General features: G+C 33.4%; 1 protein-coding gene across 20 annotated transcripts in view; it reads right to left on the reverse strand.

Moving 5' to 3' along the window:
- The window catches only part of LOC127975014 (regulating synaptic membrane exocytosis protein 2), a 144930-nt gene that overhangs the window by 21511 nt on the left and 104995 nt on the right, over positions 1 to 18424 (reverse strand). For 16 of the 20 annotated variants that reach the window (XM_052578724.1, XM_052578742.1, XM_052578731.1 and 13 more), the window contains 2 exons: positions 17388 to 17554; positions 865 to 1109 (listed from right to left, as the gene is read on the reverse strand). In XM_052578724.1, coding sequence (XP_052434684.1) covers positions 865 to 1109; positions 17388 to 17554 — 412 coding nt within the window. The remainder of the gene's footprint in view (positions 1 to 864; positions 1110 to 17387; positions 17555 to 18424) is intronic. The other 4 variants (XM_052578741.1, XM_052578726.1, XM_052578745.1 and 1 more) reach the window with 1 other exon arrangement.

Here is an 18424-nt window from a genome sequence, read left to right on the forward strand (position 1 = left end):
ACTTTTGTAAGCGTAAATGCATGCTGTGCTAGAAGGGTTGAGGATGTGTTTGCCGAGTGATACGCTTCAGACTGCAGTACCTGAGAATAAAAAAATCATCAAGAGTGCAACAGTGATGCTTCATTGATGGCTCCTTCCAGGGTTTGAACCTATAAAGTACCAGCTTCAACCAGCAATGGAAAATGTGTGAGTGACATGAACACCTTAAATCTGTTTCCAATCAAAAACCATGCACCAACAACCAGCCTTTTCTAATAAAGCAATCATAATAAAACATCCCTCTACCGCAGCAAAAAATTTATGTACATCATCAATAACTTTAACTGGTATAACTTTAATCAAATTTACAAATACCATGTCTTTGGACATGTACTTTAGTAATATCATGGCATTTTGAAATATCCCATAATACTAAATTATTATATTTTATTTATTTAAAGAATAACAAAGTATTGCAATGATAAATGTCCAAAGACATGATATTACCAAAGTACATGTCCATAAAATATGGTAATACCATGTTACTTTAACTCAAATAAAACAACAATGCAAACTTTAAGCAGCTGGATATTCATTAATTGCACACTCGACTGAAATAAAAAAAACTTCTGTCACTTCAGAGCAATGGCAACAGAAAGAAAGAAGGGTGTGAAACAGAGGGTCTCAAATACTCGGCCGTCCTCTGTCTTGGTCCGACCCGATTTACACTTTTGAGAAACAGGCTGTTTAAATAAAAGTTGTTAGGTTGTTAGAGTAGACGAAAGAAAAGTATGTTCATTAAAGGGTCGAGAAGAACATAAAGGAACATAAAGGACGCTGAGTTTGAGACAAACATGAAACGGACAGAGATTATTGGACTCCTACCTGTCTGGCCGAGCTGCGAGGCACTGCGGCTCTTTCGGCTCAACCCCACGACTGCCGCCATCTTGGCGCCGATGCTGGAGCGCCGTTTCTTGTCAACGGTTCCCACCAGGCTCACGGCCGTGTCCGACTGGCTGCCATCGGTCTTCTCCAGACTGCACATGTCCCCGCCAATGCTGGTGCTCTTGGTCATGTTGCCCCCGGCCTCCGTTCCCACTTGCCTGTTTTTCATTTTAGACGTAAATTCACTGTCAGTGGTGGCCCGTGGAGGACAGATGTGAAGAGAGGAGGAGGAGCGGCGGAGGGGAAGAGTAGAGGATGGATGGGTGGATGGATGGATGGATGGATGATGGAGGAGAGAAAGGAGAGAGTTAGGAAAGTGGAGGGTGAAGGGGAGCAGAGATTCAGGTCAGAATAAGGTCAAAGGTTAAAGGGTTTAGGCCTCCAATCAGATTAAGGTGCTTCACAGTAAAATTTGGGGATTGGCCTGATGTTCTACGTGTTCTGTTTTAGTAGTCTAACAACGGTAAACTGAGTAAAATATAGAACAGGGTATATTCAACTAATAACAGGACATCTATCTACAAAGTTAAACAACTGTCGCTAGTTCTCTCTATAGTGTTTATGCTCATGACGCAAACTTGCTGTCCTTTGAAATCGAACATAAAGTGAAAAGTGGATTGCAAGGCCTTGAAGCATAAAAGCTAAAGAGAACACCAAGAATAAAACAACAACAAAACTCACAAAAACAACTAGTTAAAAGTTAAAGAAATTACATCTCCCATGGTCCACATACTATTATTCACACTACTTAAAAAAATACACACCAAAAATGATAATGTCATGAGTATTTTATATTATTTTGCCAGTTTAAATGCAGTTAAAATAAATATCGATAAGCATATCGACAATGCATAAGACTTCTACTTCTAAAAAAAATGGTGTATTTTGTTTCAAGGATTTTATAATAGTATGCAATAAACTGTACACGACATACAATCAGGCCATCAAACTACTTCTTATGACTGAAAAAAAAAATCTATATATATAAAAAAATCTATAATATATATATATATATATATATATATATATATATATATATATAAGAAAATAGAAAATGAAATGATTTATACAGTAGATTACTACATTGAATTTCTCAATTAAAAAACAATTAATAATCAATCTTGCTGCACAAGAGTCTGACGTAAGCATGTTACTAACAAAGTAATATTTATGGAATAAGCAGCATTAGAAATGCATAATGTAGTATGCACAGGTATAGATGTAATTTTACAAAAATAAACAAACAAATAAATAAAATAAACATTTTATACATTGAAAATACATTTATAGCTACTAGGCTAGTCTACTTCATTTTTCAGCAGGACAAAAAAAATAAAAATGAGGACACGAGGAAAAGATTAAATTAGCATCTCGCGCGGCTGTGAGCGAGTCATGAAGTGAAAAGACAAATGACTTCCTGGGCAAAGGATCCTAATGAAATCTTAATGGTTATAAATGTGTTTAAATGATACACGTGCAGCCGTAGGTCTGCTCTTCTTCTTCATCATCAATGCAATTACAGCCATAGAAACATGCAACAAATCGATGAGCTCTGACGACATGTTCTTTAATTACTGCAATTAGCCTTTTCAAAATACAGCCCCATCCAACAACCCATTCTGCTCAAATACAGCCGAGCCACATAAAGCTGTCTGTAATCTAGTCATCTTGGATCCTGTAATATTTGGCACCGATATATTTCATGAGAAATAGTATTTGTATAGATCATCACTATGCTCTCTACAACAGTGAGCTGAGCTCCCCCCCCCCCGTGAGCTTTAACCCCGTCAATACATTGAGAAATCACACCAAATAAAACACATATGAAATCTATTTCATATCTCAATTCCTTCTTTAAGAAAGCAGTTATCCTTCTTCTCTTTGACATTTTAAAAATGGAATTTCTTTTAATGTGATACAGCATTTTAAAAATGTGATGCTTAATACATGAGATGCTGAAAAACAGTGATATGATTTGCAACAGTCAAAGATTTAGTGTCTAGGATGTGCTGGGGAAAATTACTTTTAAAAATAATGCATTACAATAATTTGTTTATATCCATATAATAGCAACCAATTGTGTTGCTTAGTTACTTTTTATGGAAAGTAACGCATTACATTACTTTTTGCATTTCTTTCTGTCAGTTTTATATTTTTAGTTATAGTAATTTTATGTGCTTTTCTATAAAACATTTCTTTGTAGCTTTTTTTTATTTCAGTTTGTTTTAATTTTAGTACTTAAACATTTTATTTCAGTTAGTTACCGATTCAACATTTCTCATTATGTTTTCTTAAAAAGTTTTCTTTTATTAATTTTACAATTAGTTTTTACAATTAAATTTTTAGTAATACATACTGTTATAGCATTTATTTATATTTTTATTAGCTGTTAGTTTTATATTTTCAGTTTTTATATTTAATTGACCTTTTTATTTCATTCAGTTTACCTTTATGTTAGTACTTAAATTAATTGTATTTTAATTAGTTGCCAACATTTCTAATTTTCAAGTTCCTCATCATACATTTATAATTTCAGCTTTATTTCAGTAATAATAATAATAATAATAATAATACAAAATAACAGTTTTAGTTACAAGTAACACCGCTGGTGTTATACATAGAAACAGAGCACAGACACAGAACAGCCCCCCAAAAATACTCTAAAATTATAATTTGTATTATTCAAATGTTTTAGGACTTGATTCATTACAAAATGCATGTACGGGCTACATCAACAAAGCTGCTAATAAGTCGCAATAGCAAACTATAGCCCAGAAATTGAATTTTGTAGAGTCAGTTTTCAATCTGAGGTCAGTTGATGTCAAATGTGTATGTTTCTGGCTGATACGAGTCTCTGGGGAAAATCACATCCCAACACAACAGTCTGAGAGTTAATCATGGCTCGAAGAGATACTGTTGCATTGACTGATTGATTGGACGGGATGCTGCCAGACACTATATTTATCATGCACACAGCTCCCTCCAGCAGCGCCGCTCGTGAGAGGTTGGCAGGCTCTCACATTGTCACGGAGAGAAGTGTCGCGCTGCCGCAGGGCTTCAGATGGCCATTACCTTCCTCTCATCACTGTAATGAGAACGGCTCATAGAGAGCTGTGACCGACACAAAACCCAGGTGGAGATTAACGCTGGACGCCAATTTACAAAATCCTTCATGCTGCTGTGATGACAAGACACATCTGTCTCTCTGGATTATGTCTCACCATATGATTGACAGATTGGCCGGGAATTATCCTTGCAAAAGTTTGTAAACAAATTCACAAAGACAATAAGAACATTATGTGGTTATACTTTACTGCAGTTTGAAAACCAGACCACAGAAGTCTGAGAAAGAGAATTAGTTAACAGTAACTTCTTAAAGGTGCACATCCATCTGGATATAAATGATCAAGTCTCCTTGAATGATTATACTTCATAATAATTGCCAACTGCTTTGCTCCAGACATGTTTCAGAAGTTAATTTTTATTAATTGTGTAGAGAGTTTCTAGAAGCAAATAAAAAATATTACAAAAACTAAATATGTATATATATAGATATGCAAAAATATTATATAATATATAAAAATATAATGCAGAACATGCAAACACACAATTATTATTATTATTATTAATAATAATAATAATAACAATAATAATAATATTTTGGGGTCTTCAGCTATTTTTTTAGTATCATTAACAAACTACTATAGTATTAATAAATATTTGGAAATACATTTATTTTATTCATTGTAATTTTTTTATTTTTGCCATTTATTTATGTTGTTAGTTGTAGACCAGTTTCAGGTAATTAAGGTTTTTATATTTTTACATTTTTATATGTCCATATAGTTTTTATTAAGTTTCAGATTTTAGTTTTAGATTATTTAGTACTTATTTTAGTACTTCAAAACAAACTAAACAATGAGGAATTTTATATTAATAACCCTCAAATTTTGACTTTTTAAAATATTTTATTTTATTTCAGTTAAAGTTTATTTTGTTTCAATAATGAACTTTTTTTATATAGTTTTAGCTTTAGTTAACGTTGATTCGTTCATAAGGTTAATAATAACCCTGGTCTTGCACAACTCAGAACATGCTAAAATATAAAATGCTAATTATTATTGTTAGCATTAACTGTTTTATATTTTGAAAAGAGCTACACAGGAACAGACAGCAGCCAGTTAAACTGGACTGCAGGTGACGAGTGAATAAGACACAGAATTTATTTTCCCCGAAATACTGCACACAAAATTGGCATGACTGTTTTGAAGACTTAAATCTTCAGATGAATAACTTTCTTGAGGTGTGTGTTAAGAGCATGCAGAAGTGCTTCCACTGCTAGTGAGATTAAGCCTGCAGTGATCTCTCTGTGTGTGTGTGTGTGTGTGTGTGTGTGTGTGTCTGAGAGAGAGAACGAAACAGTATAAACAGTTCACAGTTCACTACCAACATGATAAAAACAAAATTAAGCATTTCTCCATTTCGCATTTCGTCACAACTGTAGATCATAGATTTAACTGGAATGTCATCTCTTTTTTTTAAACGCTTCTAAACTTAAACCCGCTCTGACCAGAGGAACAAATGGGTCACATGGTCTGTGGCAGTGTAAAGAGAAGTCACACACTATCTGTACCAGATCATTGAGCATTCTGACAAACTGTGCAGGTCGTTTACTGGAGGACTACTAATGCCTCGATGGCTTCAGGGACTTTGATGTGTTTAAATCTGGTCTGCTCTAGAAAACTCTCCCTGCGATTAAGAGGCCTTCTGAAAAGCCGGTCAGTCCAGAGCAGTACCTGAGGTGGAATTATTATTCACACTTCCAGATTTAACTCATTTAACTCAGAAGGTCAGATGAGCATCACTGTCAGTGAGACCATGTGCCACTGAATTTCACCAGGATCATATGATGGTCACAAAAGACATCACAGCTTCAGCCAAACTGGACATCTCTCTACCAAAGGCCAAAGTCTCCATCCAAAGCTTCTCCTGATGGTCTATCAGGAGGTCTTGGCAGATAAGACCATCCCTCAGGCAAATGTACTTGGAGCGTCGCAGTGTCTCTCCGGGGATGTTTTTGCTCATGCACAGCTGAACAGACTGTTCCTTTTTCATGCAGATTTTGCTAAATGCATTTCCATCTAGGCCACGATGTTCCTTTACACCAAACAAAACCTATGCGCTATTTTTCCGTGTGCACGCGGTGGCTCGGGTCCATTTTCTTGATTTAGAGCCATTCTACGCCTCAGATTTGGACCTCTAAAGTGCTAAAAACCAGAGTAAGCATAAAACCTCCTCTCTCCTTGAAGGAATGTGCATACTTTTAGGATTTATTTTTTCAGGTTCATGGCATTGCATCGCTTTTCTATGATAGCTATGCACTGCATAACTTTAAGAAAATGCAACCGTGCCTTCAAAATCGCAACATACTTCAGTTCATATTTTAATTTGAGATGGTACTCGCACAATGTCTGAAGCGTGCGACCTGTGTGAACGCATAATAATAACACAACAGATATGATGACAAAAATACAAAAGAATGCGGTCACCATCACCGTCCTTGAATTTATATAGGAGGTGATGCAGAAAATCAGTTTCTATGGAAACGGTGCCCTGGGTCCTTGGCGGTTCAATTAATTGTGTCTAAATTAATGTGGCCTATTAAGAACTCCAAATTCAGTTATGGCATGAAATTCAACCATCACCACTATTAATACATACTCTTTTCAAAATGAATACTCAAGAGCTCAGATGGCCTTAATAACATAAAATCTGCCCTTGAGCTGTGCACTAATACAGTATTCTAGCGACACACTATAGTTATTTTTGAAACTGACATGGTGGAAACGTGATGGTTGGAAGATGTTGACAGGTCGTCTTCATCTTACAAACAGTGGGGAAAAAACCTTGGTTTATTATGCACAAAATCTAAAGTAAAAGTTGTGTTAACTATCACGTATCCTCTCCTAAAAGATAGTCTACATAGAGAATGTATAAAGATCTGATCTGTCAGCAACCAACGTCACGATTATGAAGATTAAAATTCTAAAAAGTCTAGTAAATAACACAAATGTAAGGTTCTAAGTTTAATTCTAAAATGTAAGCTTTCCGACAAAGGTATTATATTAAGGCCTTATGTTGGTGTACTTGACATAAAAGCTACATACATACTATTCTCTATACTTCATTAAAAAAAAAATAATAATAATAAAAAAAATTACAAGCTCAGAGGAAGAAGAAAAAAACAAAAACAAACAAATAACAACAACCAAAAAAAAGCCTAATGAAAGGTACTTATACAATTTTTCAAAATGATTAACAATAAAATATTTTAAACCCAATGCCATAAGGAAACATAATGCTTTAATAGCAAAAAACTTTTGAACAAGATGAAGATGTGTACACTTTTCTTATTTTAAATATATATTTTCTCATTTAGTATTATCCTTTAGAAGCTACAGAAGATACTTTGATGTTTCTCAGAAGACAAAGAAAATACATTTTACCCTAATCTTCATAATGTTTAATACATCATGTTTCCATCATGTTTCCTTTCCTTTAGGGAAAACATCTATTATGTAAAATATCACATTCAGTTTGTATGATCCATCTTATTTTGGTGGAATAATTAACATTTTGCAGATTCTGCAAGGTGTATGTAAACTTTTGACCACAACTGTGTGTAAATGTGAAATATCTACATAATATTTCTGTTAAGATGCTCCCTAAGCTCTCTAAACAGCGTAATAATGTTCTCTGCTCTACTCCACAGAGAACTGACCTTTAAATTTAATGTGACGCAGCGCTAAACCGCTGAAGGCGATGCTAATGAAATTTAGTCCCATCATCAACTTCCAGTCCCGATCAAAAATGGCAAATTCTGAAACTGTGGTAGAGACTACAGTATTTGTCTTTTCTCATGCTGGACTTTCTTAGATGGAAAGTGTCTATGCATCCTCTCAAAGCTTATTCAGACACTTTCTACTTGACATTTCTGAAAATGAGATGCTAATGATTTAATACAGAGCAGAAAGTCAGCATTATCTGATCACATTATCACAGAAGCTTCAGTTTCACATTAATGATGGCGTTGAATGTGAAATAGCAATGGGATGTTAACTTTATCATTAACATACATTCATTAAAAAAAGGGTTAGGGTTAGTTAAATGCAGAAAATAACACATAATTATGCTATGCCATCTGACCAGATATAAATCCTAAAAATTTTCTTCCATCAAAGCAACTACAGCCAACTCACCTCATCAACTTTGAGTTGAGTTGAAAAATTACAAAGTAACTGAAAAACTGGCTTTTTAAATATCCAATTAATGCAAACTGTAGGCTATATGGAAAGAAAACAAAAACTGGCAGAATTGAATGCAGACACTGGCTTTGAATATTCAAAACCAATGTCTGTATTCAGTTCTGCCACAATGCTAACATTATTGAACTATATTAGCAAACAAACTAATGAACTAAGATAAATAAATACATTTTAAGTTTTTCATTTTTCATTGTCCATGTAAATTTCAACATTTAACACATTATTAAAATAAAAAGTTGCATTTTAACCTTATTGAAATTAACAGTTGTATTTTTATTAAGTAATGTTAACAAATATTAATAAATACTGTAACAAACGCATTGCTTGGTAACTAAATTTAACTGATAGACCTTAGTGTAAAGTGTTACCCATGTCTTAAATAATCTTCATATTTTAAATGTTAAATGCATAAAATGCTTGTTAATTAGTTTTTTTCCACGTTTAATAATTAATTATTTTATTAGTGGATGAAAGTATTAAATTAGGGAGGATTAATACAGATAATTGTATATATACAGATAATTCAATTTTTTATGTTCAAAAATCATGTTTTATATTGTGTTTTTTTTTTTTTTTTTTTTTTTTTTTTTTTTTTACCAAATCAAAATAACCCAACTGTAGTTTGATTTAGATTAATTGGAATGCACAATAAAAAAACACATGATTTTTGAAAATGATTAAAAACAGTTAGCTGTTTTTGCAAATTAACTCTTCATATATTATCTGAAAACAAGTTTATGCCAGACATTTGTGACAATCAAGTGCATTTATCTATTTTAAAGGATGCTTATACTGAACATTTTTACTGTAAAACACGACTAAGTTACTGATTCTGAAAATGATTTTTGCAATAAAGGGCTTCTGCTTTTGACACTGAAATCGCTGATTTGAAATTGTCTGACTAAAGTCTAATATTACCACAAAAAACAATGGAAACCAATAAGAGATCTCATGACCGTCTGTGTGCTGTGAACTCAGCGACTGCTCACAAACCTCACGGACTCTTGATGCCTTATAAGGCAATGCTAAGTAACCTCTTTATGGCTTTGTTTTCCTTCTTTTTTCCACCTTCAAGTTTCATATGTGTATATTAGTCATGAAATTGCATAACTAGCCCACAGAAAACCACAGGCACCAGAACACATGTCTCTTATATATTACACAAGTCACCTAATGAGGCAGACAATGCCTGTGGCTCTTCCAACATCATCAATGCAAAGCTGCTTACATCACTTCCTGTTTTCTCAAAGCACGTATTGGCTTATCCATCATGCCTCAATAGACACGGGCAGATAGAAAGATCACCTAAAGAACACATGATATTAAAGGCAAACACTTTTTGCCTCTTCAGCTAAATCACTGTTCCTTATACACAATCTGTGTCCAGTCTGTGTTCATTTAATGCAATATGATTAACGATATGCTTCAAAGGTCTGTGTACGCTTCCAGTCACTTATTAACAAAGAAAATTGTGTTCCTATCTCCCTCATTACAAACTCGATCAGAGTCTAATGCATCGCTCAGAGGCCCAGATGACAAGTGCAGTGTCAACACTGAGAGATGATGAACATGAGCTCAGAAATACCACAAATACGGCCTGAGAGAGCAGTTAAACATGAACACAAAGAGCTGGACTGATGGAGCCCTGCTACATACATGAGTGACTCTAACAAAACCTGAAATAAAAAAAGCAGATATCATATTCTGTATGAAGTAAATGAAGCTGTGGCATTATTGATATTATTTCATTAAAATTAAGCTTATTTTATTGATTATGTAAATAAATAATAATAGTAATAATATATATCTAAATTATTTGAATATTTAAATATGTATTCTATTCCCTTTAATTTTTTTATAATTAAGTTAAAAATAATTTACATTAAAGTAACAAAAATGAAAACTTACTTGAAATCAAATAAACATGAACTACATTACATTTATTCATTCAGCAGACGCTTTTATCCAAAGCGACTTACAAATGAGGACAATGGAACCAATCAAAAACAACAAAAGAGCAATGATATAAAAGTTCTATAACAACTCTAAGTTAGCTTAAATGCAGTACACATAGCAAGGGCTTTTACATAATATAATAAATAAAAAGAAAACAGAATAGAAAAATAATAGAGAATGCTAGTGTTAGAAGTCTTTTTTATAAATGTATAATAAATGGAAAGAAAATAGATAGAATACAAAAAGATTAGAAAGATAGTTAGATTTTTTTTTTTTAAAGAATAGAATTAGAATAGTGAGTGCTAAAGTTAGAGGGTCAAATAAAGATAGAAGAGATGGGTTTTAACCCGATTCTTGAAGATGGCTAAGGACTCAGCTGCTCGGATTGAGTTGGGGAGGTCATTCCACCAGGAGGGAACATTTAATTTAAAAGTCCGTAAAAGTGACTTTGTGCTTCTTTGGGATGGCACAATCAAGCGACGTTCACTTGCAGAACGCAAGCTTCAAGAGGGCACATAAGTCTGAAGTAATACATTTAGGTAAAGGTACAGAGCCAGTGGTGGTTTTGTAGGCAAACATCAATGCCTTGAATTTTATGTGAGCAGCAATTGGTATCCAGTGCAAATTGATAAACAGAGGTGTAATGTGTATTATTTTCGGCTCATTGAAAATTAATTTTGCTGCCGCGTTCTGGATTAATTGTAGAGGTTTGACAGAACTGGCTGGATGACCTGCCAAGAGAGCATTGAAATAGTCCAGCCTGGACAGAACAAGGGCTTGAACAGGGAGTTGTCCAGCATGTTCTTAAAGAAAGGGCCTGATCTTCTTAATGTTGAATAAAGCAAATCTGCAGGACTGGACAGTTTTAGCAATGTGCTCTGAGAAAGTCAGCTGATCATCAATAATAACTCCATGGTTTCTGGCTATTTTTGAAGGAGTTATGGTTGATGCCTAACTTAATGGTGAAATTGTGATGAAACGATGGGTTTGCTGGAACCACAAGCAGTTCTGTCTTGTCAAGGTTGAGTTGAAGGTGATGGTCCTTCATCCAGTAAGAAATGTCTGTTAGACAAGCTGAGATGCGAGTAGGTACCGTCAGATCATTAGGATGGAATGAGAGGTAGAGTTGAGTGTCATCATCATAGCCATGTTTCTGAATGACAGAACCTAATGATGCCATGTAGACAGAGAAGAGAACTGAATGAATGAATGAAATCTTTATTTCGAACAATTAAAAAATGACAGCAATGCATAAGAAATATCCATATTAATAAACAAAAATAAATAAATAAATAAATTATAGCATAATAATAAACCTGTTCAAAAAGGGATAGGTAGAAGCCCTAGGCTTATCAAGACCTACCCCCAGTAACTACCCAAACCAATTCACAATCGAAGTGGTCAAAGAACTGAGCCCTGAGGCACCCCAGTAGATAGATGTTGCGACTTGGACACCTCACCTCTCCAAGATACTTTGAAGGACCTATCTGATAGGTAAGACTCAAACCACTGGAGTGCATTTCCTGAGATGCTCTTTGGAAGTAGAGTTGACCATAGGATCTGGTGGTTAACAGTGTCAAAAGCAGCGGATAGGTCAAGCGAGATTCCGAGATTAGATTCCGCTCTTGCTAGTCTTAGAGCTTCAACTACTGAGAGCAAGTCTCAGTTGAATGTCCACTTCTGAATCCATTTGGTTGCGATCAAGGAGGTTGTTGTTTGAGAAAGGCAGAGACTTGGTTGAACACAGCTCGTTCAAGTGGTTTGCAATGAAAAGAAGAAGGGAAACTGGTCTGTAGTTCTCTAAAAGAGATGGGTTGAGGCTAGGTTTCTTAAGTAGCGGAGTTATGCAAGCCTGTCTAAATGATGAGAGAAAAACACCAGTGTGGAGGGAAGTGTTCATGATGTGAGTGAGTGCAGGTACAACTGCAGAAGAAATGGCTTGAAGGAGATGAGATGGAATAGGATCAAGCGGACAAGTAGAAGGATGATTAGAAAGGATGAGTTTGGAGACTTCTGCCTCAGAGAGTGAAGAGAATGATGTGAACTATGAGACAAATATTTGTATTTTATAAAAGGCAGCATTTCTCATTTTAATTTAGTTTATTTATTTTATTTAGTTTACCTTGATGTACTAAAACAACAAAAAATGAAATAAAAAAATTATTGTATAATATATTTGTATATATAACAAACAGAAACTTCTAAAATTTACAAAAACACCAGAATTTATTAAATTTTGACTAAACTTAAAATATATACAAAAACGACTAAATTCATAATATACTACAACTAAACTTTAAAATATCTTTATCTATATACAAAAATACAAAAAAACTGCTACAAATTACAATGAATCTCAATACTAAAACAGCACTACAAAAAGCAATTAAAAAGCATTTTACACCATATCCAGTCATCCAATCAAATCAAATACAAAATGTAACTGAATAACTTATAGAATCAAAAACTGCTTCATTGTCATGAAAATAAGGTCATTGTCATTCATAATAGTGTCAACAGAGTGTGAAGCTGTCTCTGAATGGAGGCCTTTATAGGGGTAAAAGGGCTATTAGAAGGTCTGGGGACATTGAAATAAAACATTTCATGTTCTTAATAAACCTCAAATAAAGCCATCACAAATGTTTAATTTTAGTCACAGCACAATCAGACAGCAGCACATAAAAATGCCATACAGACATTAAACACACATAAGCAGCACTAGCACAGAACTGATTCATTCATCATGAGCAGATCACCATGGCTTGCCATCTACTGTATCTATACACTCATTTCACTGGACTGGAGTTGGCAGCTTTAGTTCAGGTTATATCTGGAATACATTATTATTATTTAGGTCATCCTCCAATGAAAAAGGTATCCTTGACTTAATTACCCAATTCCCAACTCTACAACTGTCCAATTCCCAATTCCCAACACTGCATGACAGCACTGAACTATTTTATGTTTGGTTCTCATCCTAAATATTCCCTGAACTATTTTTTTTTAAATACAAATATAGATAAATATCTCTTCTTTATAATAATAATAATAATAATAATAATAATAATAATAATAATGTTGTTGCTGTTGTTTTTTGAAGACGAAGGTTTTATTCATTGGAAATACATTTCGGTTTCAGTTTTGCTTTAAATAAATTCATTAATTTATAATAAATGCTGTTTATAATGAATGCCATTACAAATTATGTTTATGTTATACTTCCTGTTCTGTTCTGAATACTATTTTATTCAAATGATTGTTTGTGGATCGATGAGAACTAAAACTAAAACCTTAAGAAAAACATTTCTTTCTTTGAGATAAAGTAAATAAGGAATAAATAAAAATAGCTACGATTAGCCAATGCAACATTTAAAATTTTTATTTTGTTTAAATTGATGAACTAAAATAACAAAAAAAAAAAAAACTATACTGACCTAATTAAAAAAACACTAATAAAAATGACTAAACATTTAAAATTAAAAAATATTAAAGTATATAAATATATACAGTAATATTGAAAAATAAAAATAACTCAAATATGAGTAAAAACTATAATAATACTACAATCACACTAAAATAACACTGGATGTAATGTTTGTAAATATTTTGTTTTTTCATTTACCAGTTTTCAAGATTACTTCTTAGATAAAATAATGAAAAAAAAAATGAAAAAATAAATAAATAAATGAATAAACAAACAAATATTTAAATGAATAAAAGTAATAGTATTTTGACAAATATGTGAAATTTATATATATATTTACTTTATTCATTTTAAAACTTCTATCACTTTAAGGGTAAAACTTTAAATGTGTATACTAATGGAATGTCTTGTAGTTATGGTATAAGATACAGCTGGTTGCCATGTCTATAGTTTACCTGAGGTCCGTCTCTGAGACCGTCCTCTGGGCCACGCCCTCTTCAGACTCCTCCTCCAGCTCTGCATCCTCTCTATCTACACTCTCTGTCTGTCTCCTCAGTTTTCCCTCCCTCCCCCCTCCTCTCTTCCTCCCTCTGTCCTCCTCTAATCCTGCTTCTTCCTGTACCGCCTCACCAATTGACCCCTCCCCCTCCCTGGAGAGGCTCCGCCCCCGCACTGCATTGCTGTGGGCGTGGCCGGCAGAAGCAGAAGTGTAAGCAGCATGCAGAACAAAAATGAAGCACAGTGAAAACAAGTGTCAACACTACCTGGATGTAAACCGTAAAGTAGGAATGAATGAATGACAACAACACAACAAAACAACGCAATGCAAACAGTAAAAACAACAGAAGCCAGACAGTATGCACATAAAACAGAACAAAAATATGTTTCAAAGCTTGCAGAACTGAAATATTCACCTCTAGTTTGTTGGTGATTATTTACTAGTATTTCAGTAAAAGTAACTGTTTGTGTTTATTGATATGGAGCGAATTATGAAAATGTTGAACGACAGACAGAAATGATATGAAAGTACACTACCGTTCAAACGTTTGATGTCAGTACAATGTGTTTTTAAGAAGGCTGTTATGCTTACCAATGCTTCATTTTTTTTGTCAAAAATACAGTAAAAACAGTAATAACGTCAAATATTATTACAATTTAAAATAACAGTTTTCTATTTGAATATATTTTAAAATGTAATGTATTCCTGTGATGCAAATCTACATTTTCAACATCATTACTCCAGTCTTCAGTTTCACAGGGTCCCTAAGAAATCATTCGAATATGCTAGTTTCCAGCTCAATGTTTAAAATAATGGCTGCTTAATATATTTGTGGAAATAATTTTTTTTATATAAAAATCTTCTGTAACAATTTAACAATGTCTTTCCTGTCAATTTCTGATCGATTTAATGCATGCTTGCTTAATAAAAGTATTAATTTCTTTAAATAAAACATGCACTGACCCCAAACATTTGAAAGGAAGTACATATTACATTTAAAACGTATAGAAAATTTCAGACAGCCTACACTGATTTGGTGCCAAACTCACCTAAACCGAACCCAATCTTGAACGCCCTCAGACCCAAATTATGATGAAGCCTACAGAACTGCTGTTTCTCTCAGGCCATGTACACACTTGCTGCTAAATTTGATCCACACTCCTTTTCAGAGTGCTTAATCCTGTTCTGCACACTGCAGGTATTTATAGGAGTGATAACCTCATTATATAACCAAATATACACCTGGATGATTCAGATATGAGATGCATCTTGACCCAAATGCAATTTTGGATACCAATTTAGAACTTTGAATTACAAATAAAGAAAATAATAAGCAATCCATTACAGAGCCAACAATATCTGTATGCAGTATTCAATATTCGTGTAGCCTGACTAATATTCAGGACAAAAAGTGCCCACTTAAACTGAAAGATAGAAAAGACATGTTTTGTGTTATAATCTTTAAGTATTTGTTATCTAGAAATAAGTTCTGATTACTTCACAAACATGATTTTCTGAACCTTCCAACTTTGCTGGCAAACGTACATTCAATATTCAATATAAAATCACTCTGGATCCCTCACATCCAAGTCACCCCATTTTTGAACTTTTGCCATCTGGCCGGCGTCTCAGAGCCGCAAATACCAGAACAGCAAGGCACAAAAACAGTTTCTTCCCCCAGGCAATCTACCTCATGAACAGTTAAATGTTCCCCACTTATGCTTATGCAAACAAAAGTGCAACATCGTTATATTTATTTGTTACCCCTCCATCCTAGTACATCCCTGCATCTTTTTCAATCCTATCCCATTATCATTTATAGCACAATTGTTTATACACTTATTTATTTGGCTACATTTTTTTAATATATATATTTTTTTTATTTTTTTATTTTTATTTTTTTTTTGTCTGTGTGTTGGTGTCTCTGTGTACTGGAAGCTTATGTCACTAAAACAAATTCCTTGTATGCGCAAACATACTGGGCAATAAAGCTCTTTCTGATTCTGATTCTGATTCTGAATATTACACGCAATATGAATTACCTAACTTCCTTACATTTAAATTCTCCATCCTGTTTGCATTCTCATTTCAAATTCAGCAGTTATAGGGATATTTCACCCACAAATTTAAATTATTTCATTAAATACTTACCCTCATGTAATTCCAAATCTGTAAGACCTTCGTTCATCTTCGGAACATGAATAATTTTTTTTTTTTATGAAATCCAAGAGCTTTCTGGCCCTCTTTAGACAGCTACGCAACTAAAACGTTCAAGGCTCAGGAAGGTAGAACGGACATGCTTAGAATATTCCATTTGAGATCAGGAGTTCAACTGTAATTTTATGAAGCTATGAGAAAACTTTTTGTGCACAAAGAAAACAAAAATAATGAATTTATTCAACAATTTACTACCTTTCTGGGCCTTGAACGTTGTGGTGGCATTACTGTCTATACTAGGTTAGAAAGCTTTCGGATTTCATCAAAAATAATCTTAATTAGTGTTGCGAAGAAACAACAACAAAGGTCTTGTGGGTTCGGATAGATGACAGGGTGAGTAATTGATTACAGAATTATCAATTGTGGGTCTTTAAATTGGGATAAGCCATTTTATAATTTAAGTGTCTGAGGCTGAGGCTGAGACTAAACATACATAAACTTGGTGCCTCGCTTTACCTCCAACTTCCAAGTGATTATGATGTTTCCGGCAGTATTATTATTACATAAATAAAACTAATAAAATATGATTTTCAATATTCAACTAAAGTGGAAACTTTAACTAAATAGAAATGTTACCTAAATAAAGTAGTAAGAGCTAAAATGACTAAAACTAGAACTGAAATAAAAATAAATTAAAGCTAAATAGAAAAATCTATATATAAAAAAATGAATAAAAAGGAGAAAATCACATAAAACAAAACAAAAATAAAAATAAAAAACTGAAAATATACTGTAAAATAAAAGCTAATTCAGAATAAATAGTGCAGAAAAAACACTGTTTTCCAGACTTTGACAATAGTTTGGTCCAGAACACCAAACAAGCTAAACTATTAACATCCATGTTTCTTGTTTACAGTCAGGAGAAGCCAAAACATAAGGAATTCACTCCTGCAAATAACTGCAGTTGTCACTCCCAAAACGTAGCAGTATGTGCGTGGCCTAAAAGAACACCGTTTTGGAGCCTTCGCTTTGAACTGATCCCGGACTGAACTGTGGCACACAGGTTTGACAGTGATCCTGACTTCAGAAGAGGCCGTCTCACCTGATCTTGCGGCTGCCTCGCGGCCGTTCTGATTGGACAGAGATGTAGCTCATGCTGCTGAATCGAGACGCACTGCTGGTTCTCGACACAGCGGACACGTCGCTAACATCACTGTCCGAAGACTTGGCCGAGAGGTTTTCTCCCCGCTGAGGATCCCTGCCTGAACGCTGCAGAACAAACACAACACAACACATGCCGTCAGATGCTTACAGACAACAAACAGAAAACACAAAGGTGTTAGAGGCCAAGTGGCGCTTTCATTTTCAATTATATGGCAAATGGGATTTTTTTTGGTATATAGAAGCTATCATTATTTTTTTTATTCATTACTTCCATGCTAGTGGAACTGAAAATTCATACAAAGAAATAACTTAACAATAACAATAACAATAATAACAAAAACAATAATAATAATAATGAATAAACAATAATGATGATATATCAATTAATAATTATAATAATAATAATAATAATAAATTGTAAATAAATAAAATTCAAAGAGTATAAATAAAAAACAAACAAATACAAATTTTGATTAAATAAAAATAATAAACATTAAATGAAAAATGAATTAATATAAATAGATACAAAAACAATACATAATAATAATAATAATAATAATAATAATTTTAAAATAAATACATAAATAATTTATTATTATTATTAATAATAATAATAATAAAAATTATAATAATGAGCATGCTTTAAGCTAAAAAACAAAATACAGCATGGGTTTGATTCCCAGGGAATGCATGGAACTGATAAAATGTTTACCTTGAAGGTGAATTAAGTTGCATTAAAAAAGCATTAAATACTTACAGCATAATTTGATAAAAACAAAAAATAAATGTGTCAAATAAGGTTTTTATTTATTTATTTATTTATTTATTGTACAAAAAGTACCCTAAAAGGAACAACAAGCATCATTAAAACGAAAAGCCACTGTGTTTATACTAAGGCTTTCTTGGTAATTCTGTCTTGGACAGACATGGAAAGGTATTGTAGTGTCTTATGCAAACATATTTATTTAAGGTGCT

This window comes from Carassius gibelio, chromosome B16, assembly GCF_023724105.1.
Source record: "Carassius gibelio isolate Cgi1373 ecotype wild population from Czech Republic chromosome B16, carGib1.2-hapl.c, whole genome shotgun sequence".
Taxonomy (NCBI): domain Eukaryota; kingdom Metazoa; phylum Chordata; class Actinopteri; order Cypriniformes; family Cyprinidae; genus Carassius; species Carassius gibelio.